Source organism: Leptonotus elevatus, chromosome 16 (assembly GCF_054856555.1).
Source record: "Leptonotus elevatus isolate MCC_2025b chromosome 16, RoL_Lele_1.0, whole genome shotgun sequence".
NCBI classification, from domain to species: Eukaryota; Metazoa; Chordata; class Actinopteri; order Syngnathiformes; family Syngnathidae; genus Leptonotus; species Leptonotus elevatus.
Window position 1 is genome coordinate 4,088,076 of NC_141254.1, and position 18,962 is coordinate 4,107,037.

At 37.7% G+C, this 18,962-nt stretch overlaps 1 protein-coding gene across 1 annotated transcript; it reads left to right on the forward strand.

The window, feature by feature from the left end:
- The first annotated feature begins 4,419 nt into the window (after window positions 1-4,419).
- LOC147160404 (zona pellucida-like domain-containing protein 1) lies at window positions 4,420-16,854 on the forward strand. Its single transcript, XM_086057570.1, has 10 exons — window positions 4,420-4,480; window positions 6,189-6,415; window positions 6,501-6,685; window positions 10,197-10,269; window positions 11,300-11,397; window positions 11,698-11,778; window positions 13,652-13,823; window positions 14,850-14,955; window positions 15,056-15,076; window positions 16,511-16,854. The coding sequence occupies exons 1-10, from the start codon at window positions 4,420-4,422 to the stop codon at window positions 16,666-16,668; spliced, it is 1,182 nt and encodes a 393-aa protein (XP_085913696.1). The 3' UTR covers window positions 16,669-16,854.
- The last annotated feature ends 2,108 nt before the right edge of the window (window positions 16,855-18,962 follow it).

The following is an 18,962-nucleotide window of genomic DNA, read 5'->3' on the forward strand; positions in this document are numbered from 1 at the left end:
AAGTACCATACTTCTTCATAAATCATCTAATTACTGCTACCTATCTTTTACCTAGTATTACAAAGTCATACAAAATAAAATCAGGCTTGTAATGTCACTATCATAAAACGTAAAAATGCAGTGTTTTTAATTCAGGTTTTTTTTTCACTCTTTAAAAGAAAAATAAATGAAAGGGGACAGAACGAAGTAAAAAAATTGTGATATCTGCCCCTGATCAAAAAAATTAATGACAGCAAGCAATCAAGACGCTTTGAATGTAACAATTCTATAAAACAATTCAACAGCATGTCTTTGTGCTATATATGTTCTTCCAGTAATTGTGCTTTTATACATTTAAAAAAAAAATACAGATAGCCAAAGAAGATTTTTGTTTTACAATCCAGACACCTTGAGTTGAAATACATAATTATTTTTGTTTTGTTCTATATTTAGGTCTGGAAAAATATCTGTACCTCTTAATTTGTACTCACTTTCCCTTTTTTTAAATTTGATCTGCATGTTAACTGGTGAAATGTCATGATGGGCTTCATACATTATTTTAAGGCGGTTAAACTCCATCAATTCATTTAATTCTAAAGTTTTTAGTTGTTTAAATAATGGATTAGTGTTATCTCTGTATCCACATCCGAAAACGGCACAAATAGCACGTTTCTGTAGAAGAAAGATGGGTTCATTGGTTAAGATAGTAACATTACTCACCTTTCCAATGTTATTAGTTAACAAAAACTAAAGAAATAACAAAAACTAAAATTTATGATATTTTCGTTAATGAAATAAAATAAAAGCAAAAATGCTTTTAAAAAATGAAAACGTAGACTACATCTTTCATTTATAAAACTGATTACAACAAATAATTTGTCTTTGTCAATTAATATAATACATGAGTATTTGAGGTTCATTTTAAATGTATTTATTTCAGTATTGCTGTATGTCCGTACAGAAGAAGGGAGGTCCAACAGTCGTTTGAGAATTGCAGTTTACCATACTTTATTAAAATTAGGGGTGTCCAGCGATTACATTTTTTAATCGTAATTAATCGCATGACTTTAATAGTTAACTAATTAACTTATATTTGTTATAAATGTACAAAAAAAATGTACACTACATTTGTTCATAGTTTTTATACTCATTAACATAACAGTGACAAAAAATGTAACACTAATAGAAATATGACTGCACCTTTTAGTAATTGATACAGTAATTTCATAATTCATATAAAGTTAAAATTAAAAATATTTACTGTTACTGTATTGTAGTGTGATATTGATTTGTGTTGAGGTCATTTTTCTGCCACTAGATGGCATAATTGCATTTGTAAGACGGTAGTGACAGCTCAGTGCATTTTTCTTTTTATATTAAGAGCTACCTAATCTTCAACATGAAGTAACTTGTGAACTTCTACACATTTTTTAAATTGTAAAATACTTGACCCCAGACTCTACAAATATATGCATTATTATAAAATTTATTACTGCTAAATTTTTACGTGGACTTGTCTGCTGCGTTGCAACTGGAAAGTAATTGCACATTTAAAAAAACATTAATTGCACATTAAAAAAATATAGTGGCATTCAAGGAACATTAAATTAATTCAAAATGAATGCACTACTTTTGATACCTCTAATTAAAAGTACTTTTGTTTTTAATTATCTTGGACTAGACAAATATAGTATTCCACGTATTTACAAATAAATCCCTTGAAAACATAAAACTATAACTTAAACAACTAAAAACTAAACTAAAACAAAACATTTTTTGAAAACATGATATCCTGATCTAAAAAGTAAAAATCACTGAAATTAAACAACAAAAGTCAAAACGAAATAAAAACGGCTCAGATAATGGGTAGATGGATATAATGAAAAATCCAAAACCATTAAAACCCTGACCCTCTGATAACACAAACGTGTGGAGAGGCAGGCTTAGTGAATGTGGCTTCACATGAATTTTTAACCATCAGAAGTGTTTAAATGATAATAAAAAAAAAAGTTATTTACAGCACAGGAAAATTTGGTGGTACATGAGTAGAGCGAGAACCGCTTCTTTAAGCCTGGCTCCATGAAAAGGCTCCCAAGGGACTCCTCAATTTTTTTTGTTACTTCACCTAATTTATAACCACATTATTTGTAAAATGAAACACTAATTAAAAAATACATTATATCAAATATGCATTATTTATATTGATTTATTGATTCCTATACTGTGAAAAAATACAGTAGTATACAGTAACATATTACAGTAGTATACAGTAAAATATTACAGTAGTATACAGTAAAATACAAACAGTAAGGAAGATCAAAAAAGTGTAAAAATTGTGTCTATTGTTGAACTATTGTTGTAGCAGCAACAGGAGCAGTACACGCTTACATGAATCATTAACAGCAGGTTCCCTTGCGAGCCTTTCCCCCTCTAACTGAAGTCATGGGTGAACATGTGAACACCTTAAAAACCCAAGTTGTCCAAACTACGGCCAGGAGGCCATTTGTGGCCTGTCGTCTAGTTTTCAGTGGCCCACGTCATATATTAAAATTGACATTTCGGCCCACAAAGCTAGTTTAAAAAAAAGAAAGGGGCGGGGGGGCAGACTGAGAATGGTTAAATTTGTTCATATACTATGGAGCTTTTCTAGATATACTAAGATACAAATAAACTAAGACTAAAATAGCAGTTCCTCTTCAAATGCGAATAAATAATTAAGTTTTAGAAGCAAAAATGATTTCTTCCACTTCCTGCTTTGTTTCAAAATCCGATTTATGAACATTAATAATCCTCAAGTAACTTTAAAAAAATAGTCAAGTGCCTACTGTTTGCTCATGTTTTGGTTCCTCTGATTATGGATAGTGTTGTTCCGATACGATACTGGTGTCGGCAGAGGCCCCGATACTGCATTAAAACAGTGGTATCGGTATCGGTGAGTACTAACAAGTAACATGCCGATAACATTCATTCTGACGCTAATAGAGGACTTTGGATGCAGAATCTTGTGTCTTGCTCATGCACGACATTCATTAATGTGTGACGTGTTCACTGCATGCCGAGCTAAGATATCCTATTGGCCCTTGAATACTCTGAACCAATGGCAGAACAGCTTTTTCATGTTGAGAAAAAAAACCTTAGGTACCTTAGGTATAGGTATGGTATCGGCATCAGCCGATACTTCAAAGCTGGGTATCAGAATCGGTATCGGGGGCCAAGAAACGGTATCGGAACAACACTAGTTATGGAGATGGGATTTGGTCGCTGTTCAGTGCAGTTGCAGCGCTGTTCTCGTCTAGTGGGATACAGAGCCGAGACTCTGCAAAAACTATTTGCCTTATCACCTATAACCATACAGCATTATACTGAGCAGCCAGGATGGAGATTTTTGTATTGCTTTCCCATGCTGCGAGACCATTTCCGTTTTTGTACTCTTCATCATCTTTATCGTCTTTGCCATCATTGGTGCCCTCATAACAAGAATAAAGTAAACACAGCTATTATTTTTTTGTGAGTTCATCTCACTTGACTTCACACATGATGATGTCCGACTTTTCTGTATTATAAAACTACAAATTGAGTGTCCACGATAACTTAACATGGATTTTTTTTTAATTATTATTTTTGTTTGACATGGATGCTCTACAGCAGGGGTCGGCAAATAAGTTTGGCCCTGAGGAATTTTTCCCCCCTTACAATTAAGAGTGTACAGTTGTGATCAAAAGTTTTCATACAGTTGTAAAGAACATGATGTCGTGGCTCTCCTGAGTTACCAGTCATTTCTACAACTCTAGTTTTTCCTCTGATAGAGTGAGTGGAACAGATACTTTATGGCACACCAAAAAAAAATCCATAAAGTTTGGTTCTTTTATGACTTTATTATTGGTTAATGTCATGTTTCGGTTCTGTGGGGGTTAGGTTTTTGTTTGTTATAGGCGTTCTTGTTGTTTTTGTCTGTGGTTGGTGTTTTTTGTCTTGCGTTCCTGGTTTCTTCCCTTGTCTCGTTATGTCTAACCACCTCCACCTTTGTGTGTCTTCCCTTCCCCAGGTGTGTCTCATTAGTGTTGGTGTATTTAGTGTGTTGTGTTTGTCCAGTCGGGGTGGGTTTATTACATTGCCTATGTTATGTGTGGAAGTTTGTTATGTGTGGAAGTTTGTTATGTGTGGAAGTTTGTTATGTGTGGAAGTTTGTTATGTGTGGAAGTTTGTTATGTGTGGAAGTTTGTGTGTCAAGTCTTTGTCACAGCCAAGTTGTTTTTGGCACAGATAAGTAGCCTTTGTCACCGCCAAGTAGCCATCGTCACCACCAAGTAGCCTTCGCCACAGCCAACCAAGTCATCGCCACAGCCAACCAAGTCATCCTCGTCACAGCCAAATCATAGCGCCAGCCAAATCAAGTCAAATCCTGTCCATTCATGGCGACCAGTCTCGTCACGTCCAGTCATGGTGACCAGTCTTGTCACATCCCGTCCCGTCCAGTCCAGTCACGTCCTGTCAAGTCATGGTTGGCTGCTCACCTTTCTCCCTATGTATCATTAAAGTTCCACATATTGCACTTCATTCCAGTCTCACTGCCTTGCTTCCCTGCATTTGGGTCCACCATCCCTCAACCAATCACGACCACCCTGACAGTTAACAGAAAAAGTGACTGAATCTGCTGGGTCAAAAATATACATACAGCAACATAAATTAGCCACTTCATACCATTACCTCTTAACTTCTTGTGTGTGATTATAATTGACTGTGACTTCTCTGAGGCCATTGAAATAGGGCTAATTGGATACCAATGCCCACAAATGCAACAATGGACAGTCAAAGGAGCTCAGCAGTGTCAAAACTGATCTGAAAATGCAAATCATTGACTTGAACAATTCAGGAAAGTTGCTTGGAGCCTTTTAAAAGCATCTGCAGGTCCCAAGGCCAACAGTGCAAGCAATTGTTCGCAAGTATAAAGTGCATGGCACTGTTTATCACTGCCATGATCAGGAAGAAAATGCAAGCTATCATCTGCTGCTGAGAGAAAATTGGTCAGGATGGTGAAGTGTCAACCGAGAACCACCAAAAAGCAGATCTGGCAAGAATTATAAGCTGCTGAGATACAGCTGTCATTGTCCAGAGTCAAGCGTGTTTTTGAATCACCATGGACTGAGAGGTTGCCGTGCAAAAAGGAAGCTCTTGCTCCTAAAGCGGCACCTTAAGGCTCAACTGAAGATTGTTGCTGATCATATGGATGAAGATAAGACCTTCTGGAGGAAAGTTCTGTGGTCAGACAAAACAAAAATGGAGCTGTTTGGCCACAATGTCCAGCAATAAATTTGGAGGCAAAAAGGTGAGGCCTTAAACCCAAGAACACCATGCCTACCGTCAAGCACGGCGGTGGTAGCATTATGCCGTGGGGCTGTTTTGCTGCCAATAGAACTGGTGCTTTACACAGAGTAAATGGGATAATGAAGAATGAGGATTAACTTTAATTTTTTTCCAAAATCATCAGCTCAAAGGTTGGGACTTGGGCACAGTTGGGTGTTCTAACAGCACACTGACCCAACCGAACATCCAAAGTGGTAACGGAATGGCTAAATCAGGCTAGTATTAAGGTTTTAGAATCCCCATTGAGAACATGCGGACAATGCTAAGGTAATAAGTTAATGTAAGCAAGCCAACAAATTTAACTGAACTGCACCAATTCTGTCAAGAGGAGCGGTCATCGGTTCACCCAGAAGCTTGGGGATGGCTACAAAAGCACGTAATTGAAGTGAAAATGGCATTGCTGTATGTATATTTTTGACCCACCAGATTTGCTCACTTTTTCTGTTAACCCCTAATAAAATCATAAAAGAACAAAATTTAATGAATGTTTTTTTGTGACAATAAAGTATCCAGAAGTGTTAACATCATCCAAATTATGCGTTTTATTGGTCTAGACACGCTAATATGTCATGTCAACTGACATCACCTATGGGTGCAAAGGGGTTAAAAGTGGAACAATTTGGTTCGACTCAGCGGGATTATGATTTGATTCGATATGGTTGGCCTAAATCTAACAAGAGCACTTTTAATACAGAATCACTCATTATGAGTTTTTTCATTAATGTCATCTGGCGGACCAAATATAACTTTAATTGCCGTTGGCCGTTGGTTGCCGACCTCTGCTCTACAGCCTCACATTAATTTTCACTTTCAAAATCATGCTCTTCACATCTTTGATTCTGCAGCTAACTCCGATATTGAGGTTTTCTGCGGCTCTCAGATGGTGACCCTCCAAATCCTGCTGTGTCCCATCTACTTCAACGGATATAACGAGTCACTGGTCTCGCTCAACTCCAAGCACTTCAACGAGCACTGCAAAGGGATTGTTGACTGGACAGCAGACACACCTGTCATCAAATTCAATTTCTCCATTACAGAGGAAGAGATTAGCACTTGTTCTAATAAGTTGACTGTAGGTTGTTTTAATGAGAGTCTCACAGTATATGTCGTCAACATGGATTGTGACCTCTTCATTATGGATCTATTTTGTCTGACAGGTCAGTCAGGAGGTAGGAACCGGACTGTTTTCAGGCTTCTCTACTATCCAGTATATCAACATATCAGGCATGGTTTGCTCTGAGGACCTAATCACAGAAGCCATTACTTACCACCAAGAGGTGATGTACAAGTTCTCCTGCCGCTACCCTCTGCAGTACCTGGTCAACAATACACAAACGAGTGTGTGAGTGACATTTTCTATTTCAAAATCAAGTATTTCATGTGGTAACAAATGCATACCCAAGCATAAATGCAATTCAAATATTTATGATGTGTTCAAATAGACATTTTGAATATATTAGAATTTTAAAGAGACATATTAGGCATTTTTACCCCAGGTGTCTTTTTAACTCATTCACTCCCAGACATTTTTACACAGCAACCCCCTTTGCTCCCGGCTGTTTTACTGAATTTTGACTGATTTTGCAAGGTCTACAGAATATTGCTTTCTATTGCTATAAAAACATGGAACCTACCAAAAGAAAGATTAGAGACTCTTATTTCATCAGGAAAAAAGTATATTTCTATCTGTTTCAGTTTTCCAGCAATTAGCATTAGAATATAGCTAAGCTTCATCATTATTCACAAACCTGTTGAAAACACTGGCAATAAGAGCTTTTCGGCGCGCCCGATCGGAAGCGAGGCAGAGACGCCCCCTTAATGGCAGAAGCCATCACCTTTTTAGCTGGTAACGATGATCATGCTTTTTTTTTTCTTCCTTCGACGACGAGTCAACGGCATTCACATTCGTTGCCATGATTGGTCAAAACAAAAGTTTGGTAGGCGTGCACAAGTTGGTGCATCGTCCAATCAGCTCGTAGTACTCTACAGAATGTCCCGCCTTTCCCGAGAAAAGCGATCTCAGATTGATATTGTGGAGAACGCCCTTGAGTGAATCACAATTATCAGCACAACTATGGTAATGAGTTACGCACAGAGCCATTGATGGTTAAATTAACCTAAATAGCGCAAGCCACACAGTATGATTCGTCCTCTCACCCATGCTGAGAAGGTTTGTAAAACAAAACATGTACGCAACTAGGGGTATATTTTCAACCAAAATTTCATTCGTAACTCGAAAAGCTCTTAAAACGAGTCGTTTGTAACTCGAGGATCCACTGTATAGCATATCAACTTGTATCAATCAACTTCAAATTATGTTGAACATAGTATTATTTTTTGTGCAACAGGAAAAAATGTTTGCAAGTAAAAACTGAGTGCAAAAATCTTTGCAACTTTTTTACTAACCATGACAAAAAACAATAATAATTTGCTCGGGTTGCAAGTGTTTGCAAACATGCACCGCTCAGTGGGATACCAGCTTTATCGATTATCAAATTAAATGATAATTATTTTGGAATATCGATTAATCATTGAAATCAATTTTTTTTTAAAGGGATACTTGACTGATTGAGCCATTTTCAGCAGCAAGAAGATAATATTTTGTCTATAATTAATGTGATAACTTCATTACTTTTCATGAACAATTAAAGGTATTAGAGAGGATTCTGCAGCGAACGAGTAGCCCAACGGCTTTTTGTGGTTTTCTCAATAGTGCGTATGCGTAAAAACACCCCAGCCCTCTACGTCTACATGAGATTCATATTTTGTGTTCGCTATAAATCATTTATTTTAAAAAGATTAACAATTTATTTTGTACACCACTGTTCATAGATACGCTACACGACATAGGCTATTCGCAAAACATTCGCTGTGTACGTAGGAAAAGTTAGCGTCAATAAACAAACCGTTGTGCTGCATTGACACTGGTGTCATTATACAACTTTAGTTCTTACTCAAAAAGTAAACTGAAGTTACCTGTCCAGCAGAAACTTAGCGACCAAAGCATCCGTCTTTATACTTCTCTGCTGCTTTACCGCACGCCATCGCTGACTCGCCCATAATGACTTTTGTTTGGCTTCGCTCTTTCAGTCCTTGTTTCCTCCGTTCGGCAACCTCCGGTCTTTCTTTTACAGCTCGGTGGTCCTGTATCCTTCTCTGCCATTGTTGGTTAACTTTGAACACACACGCGCGAGGAGCTAGCTACTGTAGGATGAAGCTACGCCGCCGCTGCACTGGTAAACACTGTTACGCTAGATGCCTACGCAAGCTACGTACTCGGGGCACATACGCAAGAAGTGTGATTTACAGTCAATAACGAAGGACCTGGGGGGCAGTCTGGGGGTTTGGGGGCCTGGGGGCAGCTAGAGCTGGGTTGTGGTGGATGGGGGCCGATGGGGTGCCTGACGGGCCTGCCGTGCCCCGTCCTGCTGCGTTGGGTTGGGGGCGCGGGCCATGTTGGGGTGGGGGGCGCTCCTGGCACCTGGGTTTGCTCTCCGGCCGGTGGCCCCTGCGGGGCCCAGGGGTTGTCCCTTGGCGCTGCCGTGGCCTGGGGGGCCCTGGGGGGCCCTGGGGGGCCCTGGGGGGCCCTGGGGGGGTTGTACTTGCTCTGTCCTGGCCAGGGTCGACGGTTCCCCTCTTTGGTGGAGGTTTTCATGCATGCCAGATCCCCCACACCAGCATCTATCGAAATTCAAACACAATCTGCTTCTTCCTCTGGGCGTTGAATCGGTGGAGGCTGATGTCTGTGGATCTCACTCTGCTTCATTTATCCTTCCTTCCTTTCCTCAGTCTCTCCTTTGGTCTCTTGAGGTCTCCCTAATTTGTTGAAATTTAGATGTTTCTGGGGTTGGTGAAAGACTCTGGTTGGTAACCCGGTGGGTAGTAAGGTAATGTCTGGTCGGTGCTGGATTTCACTTTCCTTTCTTTTCTTTGATCCTTCCTTGGGTCTCCTGACAACCTCACGAATCTAACTGGATTCTGAAGTATTTAGTTTAGGTGAACGGTATGGGATTTTTAATAGGTTTTAGGTGAACTAATGAGTAAACACTCACACGCACGCACACTGGCACACACACACACACATACATACTCACCGAGCAATGATGATGTCAAATCGGTAAAATTACCGAATGGACAATACTGAGCTCTCTCGGAAAAAAGAAGAAGAAAAGGAAACAGGTAACAACCAATCATGGCTCAGTTTGCTGACCAAACCCAGAAAACAGGTGAGCCATGATTGGTCGTTACCTATTTATTCAGCACATATGACGCCATCTTCAGTTGACAGCAAATGGAAAAATGTGTTTTTAAAGGTATTAATTGTACATGAAAAGTAATGAAGTTATCAAATTAATTCTGGACAAAATATTAACTTTTTACTGTTGCTGGTGTGCTGCTTTATTTCCGAGTGTTTGTGAATGCATCACGCGACTCATGGGAAAGGAGGAGGAGGGGGAGCAGGACGGAGTGGAGAGAGAGGAGAACGTTTGGAGACACTTTCACGTGTTGATACCTTTGTTTAAGGTTGTTATATCTCATATCCTTCCTACATCTCTGCTCCATATGTCCTCATTCGGCGTAACAGTAGCCGCTTGTGTGTTGAAAGAAAGAAGGTGAGATAACCAACCAACGTTTGCTGTCAACGTACTTGAGATACATGACAATACTTAATGGTGAATAGGTGTATCAATCTTACACATTTTCCCACAGGGCTTGAATCCTGATTTGAACAGTGTTTCTCACTCTTGTTTGATAAGCCAATGACCTGGTTTTTGACATGTTGGGGTTTTCCCATAAACACTAGAAGATTATTAACACTTAACACTATTAACTCTTTTTTTTTTGTCCATTAGGTCAGGAGTCAGTCTAGCTGTGAAGGACAGCAATGGAAGTTTCATCAGCACACTGAGCATGCAACTATATTCGGTATAAGCAGTGTCTTGAGATATACCAAGGAAAAACTTCTAGCTAAAAGTTAGCAAATTAATAGTTGGATAAACAAGTTTGTTTCAGTCAGGGGTGTGGTGTGCAGATCCCAAACACACAAACATATATATATATATATATATAGCCTTTAGCGTGACAGCGGATGGCTATATATATATATATATATATATATATATATATATATATATATATATATATATATATATATATATATAGCCTTTAGCGTGACAGCGGATGGCTACGTTTAAGGTAGCACAGGTTGTGTTAGAGCAATAAACATAATTTCATGCATTAAAGTAAAGCATTTAATGTTTGCGTATCACATTTAGAATATTTGTTCATGTCAAAATATCAGGGTCATTTTTTTCCATTTTAAATTATACAAGTAATTCACTGATTAGAAAAAGAGGAGGATGAGCGTGCGCAGTGGATCAAAAAATGTTGAAGACCTCTTCATAACATTAAATGTCAAAATAATTAACACATAACCGGTGCTCTTCAAATTTGGCTGGGGAAAACATTTAGATAAAAAAGGCATTTTTATTAAGCGACTAATTGTGATTTATCAAAATTCTAAGATGTGATTAATCTGATTAAAAATTGTAATAGTTTGACAGCTCTTATATATATATATATACACACAGTATATATTCTCCTAACCACTTATACTCGCAAGGGTTACGGGTCTTAACCGCATATCCTCGCGAGGGTCAAGGGCACGCTGGAGCCTATCCCAATTGTCAATGGGCGGGAGGCGGAGTACACCCTGAACTTGTCACCAGCCAATCGTAGACGAACAACCATTCACACCTATTGACAATTTGGAGTGGTGAATCGGCCAACCATGCATGTTTTTGGAATGTGGGAGGAAACCGGAGTACCCGAAGTAAACCCACAAAGGCACTGTTTTGCGTCAACTGTAAAATGTTTGTCGTTCATTCTGAAAGTATGTCAAAAAAATAATTGTTGGACATGATGTGGCCTGACGCTGGATAAATGCTGCTTACAGGACAATCAATACACATCTGTGCTGCAGATACCTCCAGGTGGCCTACAGCTCAAGACCAGGATTTTTGTTGAGGTTAAAGCATCTAACCTCACTAACAGGTGCTTCCCACAAAATACATTCATTCATTTATTTGTTCATTTGTTTTTACATTTAATTTATTTTAATCCATATTTTAATATGAACTATTTTTTTTTTCACAATTATGGTCAACTTACATATCTACAAATATTTTTGACATTCCAGAAATACTTCTTGTGAAATGTATTAATGGGTAGAATAATTGGTGTACAGAATTTAGCTATAAATATCTTGAGTAAGAGCTAGCTCTAACAAAATAATGTCAAATAAGAAAGATGTCTTTTGCATTTTTTTCTGACACCAAAAACTCCTTCCCACAGATTTAATGTACTCCTGGACCGATGTTATGCTACAGTGTCACCTTTCCCTGTGAACACAGCATATCATGATCTATTTGTTGGGTGAGCTATGATTGTATAATTTTTTTTTAAATCCCGTAGTAATACAGCCATAGCAATATAGGTACACACAATTACAAAAAAGTTGGTAAAGAAACACCTGAATGGATATATGTGTATATTACGGAAACACTTACTGGTAATGTGTTGTTGTTCATATGGTCCATTGCTCAAGTCTTGACAAATGTTTTTCCTGGTCTGCCTGGAGCTGTTTTAGTGTTTAGTTTACTGTAATGTGAGTACTGAAAGTCAGCTCCGAATCAATCAGCACCCCAAGATTTCAGATTTGGTCTTTGACTTTTAAAGAGAGTGATGACAAGCGTTTACTAACAGCAATCCTCTTTTATTTTGCCAAAAACAAGTACCTCAGTTTTGTTTTGTTTTAGTTGAAGAAAGTTTGGGATCATCCAGTCATTAATGTGTTTTCAACAATGGCACAACACCTTAATTAAACTGAACTGAGAAATATAGCTGCGTACTATCTGCATTGCCATGATAACCAACCGCTGGCCTTACAGTAAACAGCTAACAGCTGTCATAAAAAATAAAATAAATAACAATATCAATAATAATCAAACTGAATTGAATAAATACATATAAAATAAAGACGAGACAAAGTTGCAGAAATTGCGTGGGAATGCTGAAAAGCTAAATGCTATTAGCTGAATGCTAAGATTTTATTAAAGTAAAATGAAAGATAAATTACTAAAATGTGGTCTAAGCGGGGTTTGAACCCAGGTACTCCGTGGTGGAAGGCAATTGCTCTAACTAGTGAGCTAACTTGACTTAGTTGTGTCATCTAATGTTGAAAGCTAACATGCACTTCACCATTTCAGTGAAATTATAATGAATTTCTTGATATGGTAGTCAGTTGGTATACATGTACATCACTTAGCATAATGGCCATGGATATACAGTAATTTCTGGACTACAAGGCGCACCTGACTATAAGCCGCGCTAGCTAAATTTGGGGAATACTACACTTATAAGCCGCAGGTGTTTTTAATGTTACCGCACCGGGGTCCCGCTAGTTTATTTTCCATAATGAGGGTGCAAATTGTCGTTCTGTCTCTCCTACTGCATTTGGGCTCTTTTGGTTTGGTTTGCTCTGCCTGATGCTCTTTCGCTTTTTTTATAGTGCGCCCCCTTGTGATCTGATGGATAAGCCGCACCTTTGTATTAGCTGCAGGGTTGAATGCAAGTGAAAAATGTAGCGGCTTGTAGTCAAGAAATTACTGTATTTGCAATGTACAGTGGAAGGTGGGATTCGAACCCACGACCTCCTGGTTACTGGACAATACACTTTACCAACTGTGCCAGACAGGTGGTAATGATGAGTTGTATGCATGGAAGTCAGCGTGGAAAGTGTCTCATTGAAAATTAATGGGGAAAAGTCTATATTTAACGTTAAATTGTGCAAATACTGTAAGTAAGGGGAAATCAGACCATATATACCCCTGATGGCGTGAATTTGTGAAGCAAGTTGAAATTTTTACGTAAATCGGAAGTATTATGTAGTAGTTGTTACACGGCAAAAAAAAAAAGCGTAATAAATATCACAATAACATATAGCATTCCCACAATAACTTCAAAATTGAAATAAATAAACAAATCTAATGCGAACATGCAAGTGCACCATTACAGAGGAGCACATGCATTTTTTGGGTGGAAAGTAATCAAATATGACAAATGCTATGCAGTGTCATAATTGATACTCTTATTATCGTCAAGCCAATGCGTTACATGAAAAAATTACCTGAGTTTTTTGTTGTTGCAAAAGTCCTTGTAAGATGGGTGTGTAACAATTTAATGTATTACAACTCTTGATTAGAATTTTTCATACAAAAAGCTAAAAATAATTATTTTTCTTTAAAAGTTGTAACCGTGATGTCCAGACAACAATGGGTGTAAATGGAAAAGCACAGCAAGCTCACTTCTTCTTTGAAGCTTTTCGCTTCACCCAGCATATAAATGCGACCCTCTCCACCTTCTATATTCACTGTGCCACCCGGCTCTGCGTGAGTACCCTTTGCCCCAGACTCATTCAGGTAAGTCTCCATCTCCAAATGCAACACATTAACACAATTCAATCTTTAGGTTTGTAGATTAATAAATAGCAATTAAGTTAAAAGATGAAACTTCATTGACCAGCAAAGAAGTAAGGCAAGGCAAGGCAGTTATATTTCTACAGTACATTTCATACACAAGGCAACTCAATATGCTTTACACAAGCAAAAACACAACACCAACAAGCATAAAAAAACACAACAGTTAATGACATTCACAAGCAAAGCAGGGAAAACAAAAGTAGATTACAAAAATGGCATACATTGGCATCAGAATACATTTATAGAAAACTTTTAACATGCATGGTAGGTTAATTGAACACTAAATTGTCGCTTGGTGTGTTTGAATGGTTAATCGTCTGTGTGCCCTGTGATCGGCTGGCAACCAGTTCAGGGTGTACCCCACCTGCTGCCCGTAGACAGCTGAGATAGGCTCCAGCATCCCTCGACAAGATAAGCAATTCGAATTATAACATTTATTTAACATATGTGTATATATTAAATATTTATATTTAAGATTTATATTTAAAGATTTCACATTTTGATGTAAGTTTTATATTCAAATAACATTTAAATTACAATGTTAAATCTAAATATAGATTTATATTTAGATGTATATTTAACATTTTATATAGTATTTAACGTTTCGGTGTAACATTTAATAATTGGTTTGAACTATTTAAGGTAGTAAATACACTGTACAGTTGTAAAAAAAAATGTTTGTGCAAGAGACTCAATAATCATTTTTACATAGAGTCGGAAGTTATAAGTGACAACAGATTGCTGGTTTTTTTTCACCAAATGGAGCTCCTGAGAATGTTGCTATATTGCTTCGCAGCAGTTAAAGGCAGTGCGTGCTCTGCAAGCAGGCCAAGGAATAATAACATGGGCTGCACTACCTTATTTGTTTCATAGGAATGTATATATCCACAAATATTCCAACAAATAGGATACTGAACAGATCTGCTGACATTCAATATCAATGAATATATCCTCATTCATCTGTAGAACTGCACTACCAACAGCTTTTCCAGGAGGCGGCGTAGTATCAGAGATGACCAAGACACGAGTGTGAGCGAAATCGCCACAGTGAGCTCAGGCCCCATCACTATCCGTAAGAACAACGGTTGGCTTGCCAATTGTAAATTTTGCATAACACACATGAGAATTCTTAGTATTGATTTTGACCACCAATGTGACCATGTTTCTTACAGGTTATTTATCAGCAGAAGGAGGTATGTAACTTCAGTTATTTTTAAATCATTCACTCCCAGCCATTTTCCCTGAAGCAACCTCCTTTGCTCCAGGGTGTTTTACTGGATTTTGACTGATTTTGCAAGGCCCACAGAATATTGTGTTCTACTGCTTTAAAAACACAAACCTACCAAAAGAAAGATTAGAGTCTCTTCTTTCATCAGGAAAAAAGTATATTAGAGCAATTAGCATTATAATATAGTTAAGTTTAATCATTATTCACAAACCTGTTGAAAACAGTGTCAATAAGAGCTTGTTGCAACATGGCCCTGGCTGATCTCTTATACTCTGCTGCCACCTGCTGGCCGTTTTTTGTAATAACTACCATTGCTTGAAGCGACCTCTTCAGGTCAGAAGCTGCATCAAAGCCTTCTTTATGCTCTAGCACAGGGTTCACCTATTCCGGTCCTCAAGGTCCTGAGTCCTGCAGGCTTTAGATGTTTCCGCCTACCAACACACCTGATACTTATGATCAGGATCGTTACAGGCATGCTGATGAGCTGATTATATGAATCAGATGTGCTAGCGGGTGGAAACATCTAAAACCTGCAGGACTCCGGACCTCAAGGACCGGAATTGGTAGACCCTGCTCTAGCATAAAAATATAAATACGTTTTTGGGATCAATGGCAATATTTAAAATAGAACATGTCCGTACGTTTTCGGGAGCAAATGAGATCATAATTTCTTTCATTTCATGAATGGGATAAAGCACATTTCCAGATCATTTGGCAGCAACATTACTTGTTTTCTTTGATCATGATAGCAAAAATGCAAAGTTTAATTCGTTTTGCCTCAACTCCAGTGAATTTATTGATAGAATCTCCATCCAGCCATCTTTCCATCCATCTTTTTCTCCACTTAAGTAGAAAACCCAGACTTCCCACTTTGTCAAGCTCTTCTGTGGGATCCTGAGACATTCCCAGGCTAGCTGGAAAACACAGGGCTCTATTTTCTATTTCTATTTTCTGTTTGTGAATTAAAAATGGAAAATCAAACTGTTATTGGACTTGCCCTTACCTGTCCTAGACATCCAAACAAGAAAATCAAACTGTATTTCAATCTATTTTAAAACAAAAATCAAATAACGAGTCTTTTTTCTAATTTTAATATAATAAATATAATAATAAAAATCATGTTTGGTAGACACGCTGTGCCTCCCTGGGCGTTCCAGTGTCCCGAGCTGCTGTGCCAATCAGCGCATCGCCAAGTTGCTCACAAAAAGGATCAAATGAATGGTTTCGGGTGTGTGCTGCCTCCAATTTAACATGAGTTTTGTTGTAATTGGTTTATTGTGAGCGCAGCCACATCCCAAGTGATTAAGAGTGTGTGCACACTTGTGCATACTTCTTGATATGGATGTCATCAATGAGCATCATTTGCACTATACTAATACATTACAAATTGTCTCCCCAGGTCATCATCAGGCTGAAGTGATTGACGGCATGCTAGCTGTTTCTGTCGTAGCAGGCATTGTTGGACTTGTCTGCATTAGTTTGGTGGCATTCATTGTTTTACATATGAAGAAGTCAACAATCAATTTCAACAAGACAATTCTGTCAAACCAAAAGTGATTGACGATAAAGCTGGGGTTTTTTTTTGTCACATGATCAATGAGTTATACAGTCATTTAGACTTAGTCTTTGACATTTTTGTATGATGTGTGTTTTGTACTCTGAATATATTGATATATTTTTAATAGGGATGTCATGATTAATGTTCTAAATTTGAGTTAATTTAAAGTTCCTTTAACACCACAATATTTTTTTTAACGTGTGATTAATGACCGCCCCTTAATTGGACAGCCTGTACTGGGGGGATTTCAGTCGCAATGCAGCAGACACGTCCACGTCAAAATTTAGCAGTAATACATTTAATAGTAATGCATATATTTGTAGAGACTGGGGTCAAGTTGTATTTTACAATTTTTAAAATGTGTAGAATTTCACAAGTTACCTCATTTTAAAGATTAGATAGCTTTTAATATGAAAAAAATACACTGAGCTGTCACCAATGTCTTACAAATGCTACTATGCCATCTAGCAGCAGAAAAAAATACTTCAGAACAATTCATTATCCCACTCGTTTTTTACAATACAGTAAATCCTTTTAATTTTAGCTCAATTTTATGAATTATTATGAAATTACTGTATCAATGACTAAAATATGCAGCTATATTTCTATTAGTTTAAATTTTTTCCACTTTTATGTTAACAAGAGTATGAAAAAAATATTTAATTGTACATTTTATTGTACATTTAGAACATATATGAAATTTGCGATTAATCACGAATAAATTTTTGAAGTCATGCGATTAATTACAATAAAAATGTTAATTACCTGACACCCCTAATTTTGAATAAGGTTCCAAATTTTAGTATAATGGGGTAGATGCTACAGACTTCCGACTTCCAAGTTTTACACATCAGCGCAGTTTCTGGCCACTGCTGGCCGCACCCCCACCCCTGCACCCCCACCCCTGCGCCCCCCAACCACGCGCTTCCGCTCATCGGCGGGAGGGCGTCTCGGCTGTCTGAAATGCTTCGGACACTACACACTCGCTACACACTCGCAGCTTCGCACCCGTCGACGGGAACGCGCAACCGAGGGGCACAAAGGCGGAAGCACAAGTACTAGGACGCGGCCCACACATCGCAAACCGGAAACGGAAACAAAGTTGATGGGTGAAAACCCGGAAGTCTGAAGTCCCGCCTCCTCCGTGGTATTTAGTCCATTTTACTTAATACTAAATACAAAATTTACTTTTTATACCTTGTTTTAAATAAATGTTTTTTTAAAGTATTTTTATTGCACACAGAATGATACAAACAATAACAATGATACAAAATACTTTCTTTTTTTTAACATGCATATGCAAAATGGTTTTGTGTGTCAATATGTACAAGACATACCTATACATTAAGCATACACAAACAAATAAACCCCAACCCCCACCCCATCTCGGCTTGACTCCACATGGTTAGTAGGGGTGTGAATTGCCCAGTACCTGGCGATTCATAGGTCACGAATCGATTCGATACCGATTAATCCCGATACGAATATATAAATAGATTTTTGAGATTTTTTTTTTTTTACTCAAATTGAGAAAATACTAATCAGTAAACATGTACATGTCATGTACACTGTAAGATTTGTATGAAAATGTATTTATTTATCTGAAACTTCAGGCTTATAACTGTTAGCCACTGTATTTAACAAACAGGTTGCAATCTGTTTCATGTTTGAACAGCATTGAAATACAAATATTAAGGCTTAATGGTCCGTGTGTCTTTTGATCATTGGATCTTACGTTTGGAAACAGATATAAAAAAATAGAAAAACGACTCGTTATTTGATTTTCGTTTTAAAACAGATTGAAATACAGCTTGATTTTCTCATTTGGATGTCTGGGACGGGTAAGGGAAAGTCCATTAACTGACTTACTTAATTGATTTTAAAATTTTATTTCAGAAACGAAAATGGGATACGGCAGTAGACACAAATCGAAAAACCACCCGTATTTTTGTTTTGGATCGCCGGAAGTGATCACGTGAGCATTTCTCATACTGGCCAGCAGATAGCGACAGCGTGGCGTCTGAAAACGATGTAGTGTTCTGCAATCAATGATCTATCAATATCCTAAATTCCACACTTGGAGAAAAATGTTGATCAACCTTTTGTTTTAAAGAAAGAAAGAAATTTACGTAAATTTAATAAATTTAAGAAAAAATAACTTAGTAATAAATGAAACGTTACAGAAAATTAACAAATGAAAATGAGACATTGCTTTTGAGTTGAGGTTCAACAGCTTTATTTAAAAAAAAGAAGAAGAAGAAAAAAGAAGAAAAAATCATGAAAGAGGCCTGGA

What these genes read in the sequence shown, in the direction of transcription:
- LOC147160404 (XM_086057570.1), top strand. Translation starts at nt 4,420, where the DNA reads ATGGTGACCAGTCTTGTCACATCCCGTCCCGTCCAGTCCAGTCACGTC. An exon ending in AACAATACACAAACGAGTGT is followed by an intron (nt 6,686 to 10,196) that starts GTGAGTGACATT and finishes TTTGTCCATTAG; the next exon opens with GTCAGGAGTCAGTCTAGCTG. An exon ending in TTATTTATCAGCAGAAGGAG is followed by an intron (nt 15,077 to 16,510) that starts GTATGTAACTTC and finishes TTGTCTCCCCAG; the next exon opens with GTCATCATCAGGCTGAAGTG.